This window comes from Sus scrofa, chromosome 18, assembly GCF_054392235.1.
Source record: "Sus scrofa isolate SSC_HxYL_T2T_F1_AM1 chromosome 18, Sscrofa_HxYL_maternal_Yorkshire_Landrace_v2.0, whole genome shotgun sequence".
NCBI classification, from domain to species: Eukaryota; Metazoa; Chordata; class Mammalia; order Artiodactyla; family Suidae; genus Sus; species Sus scrofa.
The window spans coordinates 54,730,909-54,743,909 of NC_139400.1; the positions used below are offsets into that span (position 1 = coordinate 54,730,909).

Here is a 13,001-nt window from a genome sequence, read left to right on the forward strand (position 1 = left end):
GTAATTGCAGCTAATGCGCACAATCAAAATGATGTCATAAATCCAACTTTAAATCTAGCTATGGGTTATTACTTTCCTATCTCATGTCAATAAAGTATAAGCATTAATCATGGAAATTCTTTTCATCATTCTGAATTAAATGTAAAAATTGTATACTTAAGGAAGAATGCATTTTAAGGAGTCTAACAGTATTTAGAGAGATGTTAAAAATGTGTATTTAGTAAAAAAAAAAAAAAAAAAAAAAAAAATTAGTGCCATGTCCTTTCTAATGAAAAACACCATTTAAAAGATTTCGAAGAAATACAACTTGCCTTTTTCAAATGGACTGATCTAGAGTTTGTGGTATTTAATTATCCATTGATTTGACTCACCTTCTGGGAAGTTGTTAGTTCTGAAAATAATCTTTTTGAAAAAGACAACACAAGATAGGTTAAGAAAAGATGTGTTCTTTCAGTACAAATATTTAGATAAATCAGGAAACAAAATGGCATGCATTATAATAAAGAGTATTTTAACTTTATAACTGTAAGGACAAACATACTTAGCTAGTTTGATGATTAGGCTCTGTTTATTAAAATTCACTGTAGAAATACTTGATTTGAAAATTTGGTGTTCTGTTTCTGTTGTTGCAAAGGAAGCCTTGATGGAGTGTCAGCTGTGCTCAGTCAGCCTGGGGCTGATTTGTTTATTTTAAGTCTCTTTTGAGTTTATGCAAATACCAGCTTTCCTTTTCTATCTTTTAGTGAAAATCAAATGTTACAATAAAGGAGGAAGAGAAGCAGGTACCTGCCCTTCCCTCCTCCCTTTCTAACATCTTCCAATTAGCAGCTGTCATGTGACCCCAGCTGAGCAAGCTCCTCCTTCAAAGTGTCCAGCATTTTCTTGGTTTTAACCTTTGAACCTCACTAATAATAAATCTAAATACTGCTTTCCTAAAAACACAAGCCCATAACTTTTTGCTTATAGGTCTTTTCATAAAGCATTGCTGCTGTTTTTTTTCATGTGTTTAAACACTTCGCCTACTTTAATAGTTTAGTGGAGATTTGGAAACCTGTTTCTTCCCCTAAGGGGAAAAAAAAAAGGACTTTTGTAGGGATGAATGAAAGTGGAATATATAATTTTTATGACCACTATGTTGTTAGTGAAGTTACTCTGAGATACAAGCCCTAGTTTCAGATTTATTTGATGGGGAGGAAATCATATTTGAGGTTGAAAATATTTTATTATTTATTTACTTATTTATTTGGAATCGGGTTGTTTAAAATCATGCTAAATTCTCTTAACAGGTTTGCATTTCAATTTTATTATCACCTTAGAGATGGACATAATATCTTAGTTAATAGTATTGTGTTTATGAAATGTTATCATTTTAATGGCAGAATCCAGGTTATATAGCTATAGGCATATTCCATAGTCCCGCATATCTCCTTGGTTATATTATTCCATTTGCTGTACTGGATTTACATCATCTATTAGTGTATCTTTCAATCTGTACTTGTCAGTAAATTGCTAACCACATTCCTGTCCTTACTTTTAAGGCAATAAATTATTTTTAGAGAATTAATGACAGGAGAGCTATGCTTCAGCAGGAAAGAGGCATGCTGCTTTGTCTGCTATTAACAGAAAAATAAGAGAGTTAAGAATCCTGGAATATTTCATCTAGTCTAGGACATATCTGACTTGGACTTGGCAGCTTTTGGCGACATTTCATGAAGTCAAAAACAGGAAATGTAGCTTGACAGTATTCACTAGTACACAATAAAAAGGGCATTTTTTTAGAGTGTGCTCTTTGGAGTTTCAAGCATGGCCTCCCCTTATGTCTGTTTGTGACTTTTTCCCAGTGATTGGTGAATTAAAACTGTCCTTGATCATCTACTTCTCATTGTGAAAATGTAAAGATTCTGCTACCAGGGCTTTTTTGGCTTCAGACCCACCAGAAAAATAAAATACAATGAAAGTCTTGCTGACCTCTATTGGCAGAGGGAAATACAGAGTTACTTTTTAGCTCTTGTGGTTTTTTCCTTTGTGACCATCTGACCCTGTGCCCCAAATACCAAAACCACTGCCGAAGAGCAACTGGGACATCTTGATATAGGACACACGCTGGTGATGCGAAGCTGCTTCCCAGGGCACCATCGTATCTTAGAGTCTTCCGGGAAGGAGGAGGAGTGTTTCTGCTCGAAACGGCGCTGGACAGGGTCTGATGGCTTTCAGTCTGTACGGGGGCCTTGGGGCCTGAGGGAGGTGAAGCACAGGAGGCAGACCTGACATTGCACCCCCTCTCCCCGGTGGTGCCAGGCAGTTGGTGGAAACAGCGCTACACACCGAATTACGTCAGTTGTTCAGGTTCCGCTCGGGGGTCTCCTCTTGTTACCTACTTGCAAAAAACATGCTCAAGAACTTCCCTAGTTTCTCTTAACGCAACCTGGAGGGAGCTTTGCAGGAAAACGTCGGCAGGTGAAAGGGGAGGCCGGCTCTCAGGAGTGGTCTGCGAGGAAGAGGGGAAACCAGACGGCAGTGCGGGGCGGCGGAGGGGCTGCTGTGGCCGCAGAGCCTGCACGGTTCGATTCTGCATGGAACAGGCGAAGATTTTCCAGGCGCAAAACAAAAGAACCTCAATGAAAAGGACCATGTTGGTAATTTAAAAAAAAACTTAAATTGAAAAAAATCTATGATTTTTTTTTTTAATGCCCTTCTGCTCTCCCCCAACTGAAAAAGTCAAGAGCCTCCCTCTGCCTGGCACACTCTCACTCTTTTGAGATGTCTCCCTCCTTATCTCTTTAAAAGTCATATTCCCTTTGGAACAGCGCGTAATAATCAGGTTGCCTTACAGCGCACTCCAAAGTACTCCTTTTGTTGTGGTTGTTGCCCTGGCATTTGGCTACACCGCATAGTGGGAAAGCAGGAGGAGGGAATGAAAAAATATTTGTTGAAGTTCCTGTCGTGGCTCAGCAGAAACGAATCTGACTAGCATCCATGAGGACGCAGGTTCGATCCCTGGCCTCGCTCAGTGGGTTAAGGATCTGGCATTGCCGTGAGCTGTGTTGAAGGTCACAGATGCGGCTCGGATCTGGCGTTGCTGTGGCTCTGGCGTAGGCCAGCAGCTGCAGCTCAGATTAGACCCCTAGCCTGGGAACCTCCATATGCCACGGGAGTGGCCCTAAAAAGGACAAAAAAAAAAAAAAAAAAGAATTTAGAATAATAGAATCATAAAGGAGGTAGGAGAACCTTAGTGCTAGCCCTTCACTTTATAGATGAGAAAATTTTGAGTCTCCATATAATTGGGAAAAAGAATAAATAAAGGGATAATTGAAAAAAGGATTTAGGGCCACGGGTGCGGCCCTAAAAAAAGGACAAGAGACAAAAAAAAAAAAAAAAAAAGGAGTAACAGTGGCAGATGTTACCCTCAACAGCAAAAAATTATAGTAAATATAACAACAGATTTCATAAAGCTAATTCTGTGAGGGTCCAAATATATAATAACTAGATCTATTGATTTATGTTAGGTATGTAACTGGATTATTGGGGAAGCTCAAAGAATGATATAAATCTAAACCAAAAAAATCATCCCTAAAGAACTTGGGGATTGCCCAAGGGCTCATGTCAAGTTCGTAGTGAGCTGGGATAAGACTCTAGATCTTGTGAGAAAATAATCGCAAGAAGCAGCAACTGAAAACCCAGAAGATTTTCTTGTCGACCTGCCCCACCGTTTCTACCTTTGCAGGTTCTGTCTTAACCTCTTCAGTACTTACAATAAATTCAACCGAAGTCATTTTTTCACAGAACTTGGAGTTATTTGGTCCCGGTTCTGCAAGGGTAGGTATCTTTCTTTCTGCAAGTGGAATTTAGGCTTTTTGGACATAACACATTGGAAAGCTTGATGGGCAACAGCCAGCCACGAGTAAGAGCAACACACTTCAGACTGTGAAGCTAAACATACATCCGAACCAAATGTTTATCATTGCTAAAATTCTTCAAGTGTGTCTAATGTATACAAAGAAGAGGTATTCCTGTTGGAAATTACACCTTTTAAGAAAACATGTAGGATAGTCAGCTGGTGCATCTTCCAGGATGAAGAGAGAGCCTGTTCCATCATCCGGTACCCATTTAATGAACATCTCACACACATCCTGGAGTGTGGGGCATGCGGATTAAGTGTATGACATTGCTATGATCCCAGTGAATTTGTACTTTATTTATTGATTGAAGAGACAAAACTAAAGTGCTTAAAATCTACTGAGGAATAAATGCTCAGCTTGAGATGTAAGTATGGATTAGACAGTTTGGAGGCAACTTCATGAAAGCTGGGTAGCTTGAGTTGTGTCTTCGTCGCTGGTTAGGATTCGGATGAGGAAGGGGAGACAGCCCCAGGGAAGGGAGCACCTGTGTACAGAGGCAGGAACGTGAGCAGCATGGAAGGTTGGACTGTGGACCAGAGCAGTGAGAGAAGTGGCTAGCAGGGTGGGAAGAGGCCAAGCAGAGGCGTTTGTCATTAATACATTGGGGAGCTGGTGTAAGTTCTTAAGAAGCCAGTTTCTAAGAAGGAGAGAAAGGCTGAGTCGATGATGCCCCCGTCCACAGTGAGGCAGTGAAGGCCTGAACTAGAGCAGTGGCAGCTGGAAGAGTTAACAGAGTCATGTACTGGTTGGTGAAATACACCAAGTGCCGGGACCACCCTCTACTAAGCATGAGTTGATTTTCTTTGCCTGAGACTACCTGCGAATCATCAATCTGAGTAAGAGTTTTTACTTTATGGTATCGTGAATGTTGACTGTGTAGAAATTTGGATTAAATGTGTCTTGACTCTGGAAGATAGAATTTGTTATAGGAATTAAGTCCTTACTGTCACCTTCCTTACTTGTCCTTTGTCTCCCTGTCTTTAAAAACGGAGTACACAGTGCATGGAGAAAAAAATGTGATTCTTTGAGTTAGAGTAACTCAGAATCAAACCTGTCTAGTAAATTATAAAGTAATGAGGCCGATTTCCATAAGCTGGTAAGAGACTCAGGGCTTAAAGCAGGTTCATGAATGGTGGTATTCAAACATTAGGGAGGGCTTTAGAAATAATTAGTGTCCATTTCCTCATTTAACAGGTTAAGAGACTAAGAGTCAAGCAGTTAATGTGTAGATAATAATAGTAAAACACCAAAGTTGTCAAGTTCCTGTGGGGCATATTAAGAGAACCTTTGAAATGATGGATGTATAAGAAATGATTCTTATAAAGCTTCTAATTGGAGATAATAAAAAGTAAGAGATCGAAGAGGCAGCCTTGAAGAAAGTATTTCCGTATTTTAAATAGTTACGTAGTTTTCGTGCTACTACAATGTTTGTGAACAATTTGAAAAAAAAATTTTTGAAAATGTCACAATGAACAGTTGGAAGACAGTGATAAAGTCCACTGGTTCTGAATCTCAGTGTAGTTTCTGTTTGGTGAGTAAAATTACCTTTTTTTCCATACCAGGCTTTGTATGTTTCGAAGCACAGATACATGTTTGAAGAAAGGAATGTTGTCTTTTAACCTTTCTAACACCTATTTCTTTCAGACAGATTGGTATCCACTTTCTGAAAGGGGTGGTACATCACAAAATCTATTAATGTTTCAAGTTTCTGTTAAGGCAGAATTCTTTTCCCATATGGTTTGTAGAAAGTGGATTCACATACTTAAGAAATGAGAATCATGGTGCTGAAAAGGATTTAAGTAAGTGTTGGGGCTTTATTTAAGGGTAAAATAATACACTGCCAGAGAGAGAAGGTTTAGTTAATGAGCAAACATGGACATATGTCTGCTCTTGTGTTGGATAAAGTCTGTTTCACTCTATCAAAACTAGTCCTTTTTTTCCTGCCTTATTACATAATCACTTTATTACTTAATGATTGAGGCCTAAAATTTTAATCACAAAACAAAACAAATAAAAACTATTTCAATGGTATGAAAATAGAAAACAGAGTTAGATCAGAGCTGTTCAGTACTGCTTTATGATTATTGTCTCGAATTACTGGGCAAGTTTGGCTTTTTTGCTTCTTTGACTGCCATATTACATTTTGCCTTGAAGCCATCCATTTTGCAGATATTGAATTTCTTTTGAGTACTATTTTTATACAGTAAGCATCACTACACCTCTGGATCTTGATAGCATACCATGGGAGGAGAAAGAAGCTTTGTGTTAGTAATTACCTAACATTGTCAGAAGCTGACTGCAGGCCTCTTTCTAGTGATAACAGAATAACCGCATAATGTAGCTTTATAGCACATGATTAATAGAAAATAATTACACGTCCTACAAAGGGATGCAATATTTCTTATAAATTGACTAGAATGGTTTCCTGTAGATTAAAGGACTCTTCATTATTTTATCAGTCCTCCTGAAGTACAGCCACTTGCCTGTGTTAGCATTTCAGCTGATGTTAAGAGCCGCGTAGGGTGAAGGATACCAGATGGCAGACCTTCTTGTACCTGAGATCTCATGTGCCATCAGGATGACGTGATGCTTCCTAACCTTCCCCAGATTTAGATGGCAGCCTGGTATGGTTTTGTCTCTTTATTTTTTGTTTATTAACAAGATAAGGTTTGAGGGTTGTCTTTTCTTAATGACCCCCTGTGACTTTTAAGACCCATGCTACACTTAGTATGTGGACAGCGAGACAGCATTGTATGGATTGCATTCTTTTCCGCTGTAAGTAATCTATCATCCATAATCACATTTGTTTGGGGGCAGCAAACAGGGAAGGCAAAGGCAGGTTTTCTTCCTCCAAAGGAAACCGTGGGTGCTCTTGGATCTTCAGGCTGAAGTTGAGAGCGCTGTACTCCGAGAAGCATCTTCCGTCCAACGTATAGGCTGCAAATGGTTTAATTGGGATTCATGTTGCTCAGGAGGCTCATATAGAGGGCGGTGATGGCAAAAGTAAAAGCTTCTGTGTTTGCAGTCTTGCCGACAGACTCTAATGGCTGCAGTGTAAATCCATCAATTTGCCTACTAGATTTTTATCTCACTGTATTTTATCTTCCCTCTTAATTCCACACAGGAGTGCTATCTGGAATTCTTTATGAATGTAAAGTAATAAACATTCTGGTTTTTTATTTTTACCCTTTTCTGATTTAAACCTGTGATATTTTAGTGGACTTGTATGAGGTGTGTATTTCATATGCTTTTCAACTCTTTTAAATTAATTAAGGGAAGCATTTAAGATTATTTTAGTCTAAAACTTAATTTTTTCCTGAAGTGTTCCTTTTCAGGGATTTGTTTACAGCTGAATCCTGTAGTTTCTATTTAATGACTCTTATCAGCTACCACCATACGAAAGTCTCTCATGTATGAAGTATGTCACTGGTCCTTTGTTGAAGTGATTTGCTGGATATCAATTTCTTAAGTTTGGATGGGAGTGAGCTTTTTGAGAACAATAATATGCCCTTAATTGAGAGTGTAGATTGTCATCAAAGCAGAATATTAAAAAGTAATGTGAACTTTGTGGTTTGTAATTTGAATCGAAACATTGAAACCCAGATTGCAGGCCGTTCTCTGAAAGCAGGCTTGGGTCTGCTCTCACTCAAGGTGTTCTTTCTCTTTCTGTTTCTACCCTTTAGGGGACTGGTTCCTTTCCTCGTTCTTGATAATCCATTGAAAAACTCTTAGATTGACACTGCGTAAGAGCTTTCACCCTTCGACTTACTCTGTTAACTATCCATTTTGAAATCTTACACTGTAAGCCTTTAGCGTCTGCAAGGTGAAATACATTTGTTTTGTTAAGCATTCGGCTCTAATTATATTCATTGCCTCAAAAATTGAAAGGGGCAGTTTTATTAGGTACCTATTAGAATATAATGGTTGCTAATCACAGCCCTCAGTAAGTTGGTATTTTCTTCTGATAAACTTATTCTGCACAGATGATGGGCTTCTTCATTGAGTTCTGGGCATCAGGCTGTTTTCATTGCTTGGAGAGTTTTGTCCACCAAGTCGACCCTCTCAGTGAACTTTTCAACTTCCAGTCTTGAGTCTACGCCTCATAAGCCAAAGCTGTGCCTTTATTAAAATCAGGCCTGTCCCCTCTTTTCCTTCCATCTTATTCTTACAATAAATCTGATATATCTCATTGTTTAAAAGGCACTTATAGATTTGAATCCTATAATCTATTGACAGGCTGCATATCCGTACACACATGGGAATGTTGCTACATTTGTATGGAAGAATTGTATGCGTTTCCTGTCTGATGGCCAATAGCATAGCTAGTAATCAATACAGATGTTAAGTCTGTACTGATATTAACATTCCCTCCCCGCATGTAACTCAATATGCATATGCACATTTATCTATGACTCTGATGTTGGAAATCATAGCCTATTGAATTACTTTGGGGATTGATTTTAAAAATTTATCTTATATGAAAAATTAAATTTGGGCCCTACAATGCTTTTTCAGAGTATTGCTTTTTGGAAGATATTATTCTTGAAACTTGTAATTCATTTTACTTTGTTTGTATCCCACTAAACATAAATAAATTTGAGCTAAAAATACATTAGTCAATCTGGCAGACAAATGAGACCAGTTACAGTGTTCGTGATGCCTGGAGCAGCAGTGTGTCTGTCAGTGGAGGCAAAGGGAAGCAGAGGAGGCACAGGTTTAGCTCATGCTGCAAAACAAACGCAAAAATGACTCATCCATCACTCTTTTTTACAGCCAGATTAATATTTTGCCTTTATAACTTGCGATACTTTTATTTCTTATTGAGCTTCCCTCTAAGGATGACTCTAATACCACCCTTACATCTCCTCTATTCGTCCTTTACCTGATGTAGTTTGTTGTCAATAAGAGCAACAATGAATGCGTTCAGGAATCTTTTTAAAAGGAGCCCTTTTGTGAATTATTTTGGAAAGCCACTGTGGGGACAGCTTATTCGTGTTTTTCGTATTCTCTAGCTTCTCTGTTGAAAATGCCTACTCTCATGTGTTAGATTTTCCTAAAAAGGGACATGTCTCCTACATGCTAAATCATTTTTGGTCATATGAGTTTAGAAATTAAGCAGTTTATTTAAAAAAATATATATAATTCTATCTTGCTAGATGATAAGCTCCTTGAAGGCAAAGATAGTATCATAAGGATCCTCGGCTGTGACCTTGTAGCCTCTAGCAGGGGTGTTTACATGGTCAAAGGTGTCCCCCAGGTTGTGGGGGGCGGGGGGGGGGGTGGGAGAGAGAAGGAAAAGGGCCCCAGGGAACCGACTTCCTCATGCAGTTTCGTTTGCTAGGTTCCTGTCCTAGGTGACTGTTTCTGTGTTTGCGCGCTGGACTCAACAGGCTAAACAGGCTTTGTCTTAAACGTTCATTTAAATCTTTGTCTAACAGCATTTTTAAAGTGTCCAGAAACAAACAAAAAGATGAAAATGTTTCAATTTGCAGCTCAAGCTCCTATAACTTTATAAAAAGAAATAACATTTCTAAGAAGTTGCACACAAACGACATTGTACTTACACCAGTCTAAAGGTTAATATTGCATATTGTTTTCAATTAGGAATACAATAGATATGGCTGGTGGGTAGGAGAAATGAAGGGAGCCATTGGCTTGGTGCCGAAAGCCTACATAATGGAGATGTATGATATTTGAGAGTCCTGGGTAAGTACATTTTAATCCAATATTCTGTAATAGCTCATATGTTCTCTTGGTCTCTGCATTATGAGTCTTTGCCTTTTAAAAAGTCTTTATAGTTTTCTGATAACACGAAGATCATGCTCCCAAATCATCTTCTTTTTTTAAAGAAAAATCTGATTTTATTCTAAAAATAACTTCAGAGAGTTTACTTTGGGAATAAATAGATTATTTAGAGAAAATTCCTTTGAGAATAACCAGCTGTTTTCCCAAACCTCCTCCTCTTTAGTAAAATACCACTTTTATGGCCTTTCTGAGGAGCCGAATTGACAAAATATTGAACACACATTCATTTTTTTTTCCCCTGGGCTAAAAGTGTAATTTTTTCTCTAAGCAGGGAAAATCAACATTTTGACTGAAAAAAAAATTAAAATGCAACTTTCCCTTTCTGTCTGCAGAAAAGGAAGATTCTTCTGCTCATCTGCAAATGCTTGGGATGGGGAGTCATCGTGAAAACACGAGTGACAGCTCATAACCTTTCTTTGTTTTGTTAAACATCATTGTCTTTGTTATTTTATGCATTCCTTATAAAGTGCTTCTGATGTGAAATTAAAGGAAGGATATTAATGTAAATTAAATGCAGGCAGTAAAATTATACCTGTTGCTATCTTGCAAAGAAATAATCATAGTTTTTATTTACTCATTTGATGTGTGTGAAGACTTCAGCACTATTTCATATGTATCACATAGCATTGCTACTTTTAGGATGAGTTGTAATTTCTCTTAATACTGGATATCAATTATTTTTTAGGGTATAATGTATAATTTCATAGACATTTCAACTGAATATATCATGCACGTTTTGGGTAGCTGCTAGCTGAAGAATGTAGTTTTGTTAAAACATCGTAGATGAGTTATCTTAGTATTTATTTTTCATACAGTAGTAGCATGTCTTCATGAAAGAATTTTTACTGATTGGCAAATACAGCCACAAGAGAGAAATGGTGGAATTGCAAATGAGAGGAGCTGGCCCCTTCTGCAACACATGTGCAGACCAGAACTGTGGTTTGTGCAAAGCCCTTTACCAGTAACAAATACTCTGGTTGCATGATGGCTTTGCCGACATTTTCTACTGTAGTTCTCTTTAAATTTAATGAAATAAAAAATTTGTGAGCGGTCCCATTCTGCCACTCGTATGATATAATGATGGCGTGGAGAGTCTCAGTGTCTTCTCAAAGTGAGAAGGCACAGCCGAGCAGCCTCTTACCCTGCCTGATCGGTACTGTGCCGTCAGAGTCCAGCGCTGCAGCTCTCAGCCTCCGCTGTGCTTCTCAAAGCAATGAGAGGACACGACGGCTCGGAGAGGGGAGTGTCGAAGTCATGATGGGAGCATATGGCAACAGGTGAGTGGGAGGGTAACCTTAGCCCGACGCGGAGGGTAGCCGGACTTCCAGAGGGAGGTTTGTGGCGTTCGATCGTTATTTTTTTCATGTACATTTGAAATCAAAGGTATTTTAAAGGCCTGCAAGGGTCCAGTATGGCCTTAATATATATCAGAATATGCTGCTGACTGGACAGTTATTTGGAGTAGATATAATCTGCTAATCTTGAATCATTGATTAGAAGGTCCTGCCTTTATTGAACTTTTCAGATCTTTGCTTTAAAGATAAGGATTCGAGCCATGCAAATGAGCTGACCATATTGAAAAACCTCTATTATTTATAAGCATATTTCCCAGTTTATATTTTACTTTTATCCCCTCCATACTGTGGTCACCTGATTTCACATGTAAAAAAAAAATCTTAATTTTAGGGATTGTGGGTGAAGTCTGGTTTATATAAATTGGGCATTGTCAAGTGAAAGCGTTCAGAGAGTCATCTGTGCACTTGTTAATCTTTTCCTAATAGAGAGCCACTGGAATAGATCGAAATCATCGTGGCAAAAGCGAGGCAACCAGAGATGAATTAAGTAGGTTGGTTTTCAAAGCCTGAGAGATTGAAAAGCCAAAGCAATTGTTGGCTCTGCTGCAAATGTCGATAGACTTTCTTGCGGCTGCGGGTTTGCTGCTTCTGGTCTAAGGGAAGATTTTAGTCCTGGGCCAGTAGATGGCAGCAGCTTTTCGTCGCAAAGGAGCCCACTTGGAACCCTCCCCCCTCAGGCACAAACTCCCTCGACACGAAAGCGTTTCGAAGGCTTTTGCCTCTCCTTTTACAGTCAATCCAGGAGAGGGAGTCCTTTGCCAGCGGATGCCAGAGAGCCGCTCTGAATGGTGATGGCACAGAAAAAAGTGCTACTTCTGTCCAGAGCTCCTCTGGCCTTTGTTCTTTTCAAACTTGAATGTAGGTGGGAGGGGAGAAGGGAAATAAAACATTTTTAATTGATATGACAGGAAAAGCAGCCAATCCTTTCCGCTCATGACTACTTTATGTTCATGTGGTGAAATCATTCGTGTAGGAGGAGGAAGAAAGTTTTCTTTACACCCTTGACAGTATATCAGCCTCTCTTCAAGATCGTAATAATATCATTAATGAGAATTTAAACAACAGGGCTTGTTAGAAAATATGCTAATTGCTGTGTTCTCATTATGTTTGCTTAGCTTTTATTTGTTTTTCTATGAACAGTCAGAGAGCTCATTTTTTTCCAAAGGTGATTGTAAGTCATATTTTACATAGCATTTTGCTTGATTATTTGCTCTGTACTGAATTTGTCCTCTATTGCCATTAGATCTTACAATAATGTTCCACTCTGCAAATTTTTAAGGTTCAAATAAAGTTTAATTGTTTGCAAACTGTTATGATGCTAATAATTCAACAGCCTGCTGTGTTACTAATGAAATTACTTTGTTATGATTAATTTGGAAAATAGTGTGTTGATTGTAGTAATTAAGCACAACAAGGTGAAGTAAATGATTCTAATGCCATCTGGCCTCCAAACTGAATGAAGAAATGAAATAGGGATGTCATCTGAATTTATTCAAAGAAGTAAGGATAATACAAATTACTTTCATTGCTGTAGGATTTACACTTAACCACGGCTCGCTCCATTCTGTTTTTGCCACTTTGTGGTATATGACAGTTTCTGTTATGAAAAAGAATGTTGTTTAGCGTAGCAATTGTTTTGAATACTTTATATTGTTTTAAGTAGGTGATTTTTATCTTGTGCTAATTTAATTACAGATAATTATATAAGGTATTACGGGATCATAGAAAATCACTTTTCAACCATCTGTAGGTGAACTCTCTGTATGTGGAGGCGTTTTTGCCATTAGCGTTGGATATAGGCTTTTTCGCAAAGAGGAGAGGTTCCATTCAGTTGTTTCTAAAGTATTTCCAGTCGAGACTCTCTCGTAGCTCTTGTGATTCCTACTTTTCCTATAATTTCTTCAGTCTAACTTATTGCTGCTCATTTCAGAGCCTGCTGCCT

General features: G+C 38.5%; 1 protein-coding gene across 3 annotated transcripts in view; it reads left to right on the forward strand.

Annotated features, from left to right (window-relative positions):
• Positions 1-12,366, forward strand: part of SKAP2 (src kinase associated phosphoprotein 2) — a 153,036-nt gene extending 140,670 nt beyond the window's left edge. For all 3 annotated transcript variants that reach the window (XM_021078832.2, XM_085005662.1, XM_021078833.2), the window contains exons 12-13: positions 9,504-9,605; positions 10,037-12,366. In XM_021078832.2, coding sequence (XP_020934491.2) covers positions 9,504-9,596 — 93 coding nt within the window. In that variant the 3' untranslated portion in view covers positions 9,597-9,605; positions 10,037-12,366. The remainder of the gene's footprint in view (positions 1-9,503; positions 9,606-10,036) is intronic.
• The last annotated feature ends 635 nt before the right edge of the window (positions 12,367-13,001 follow it).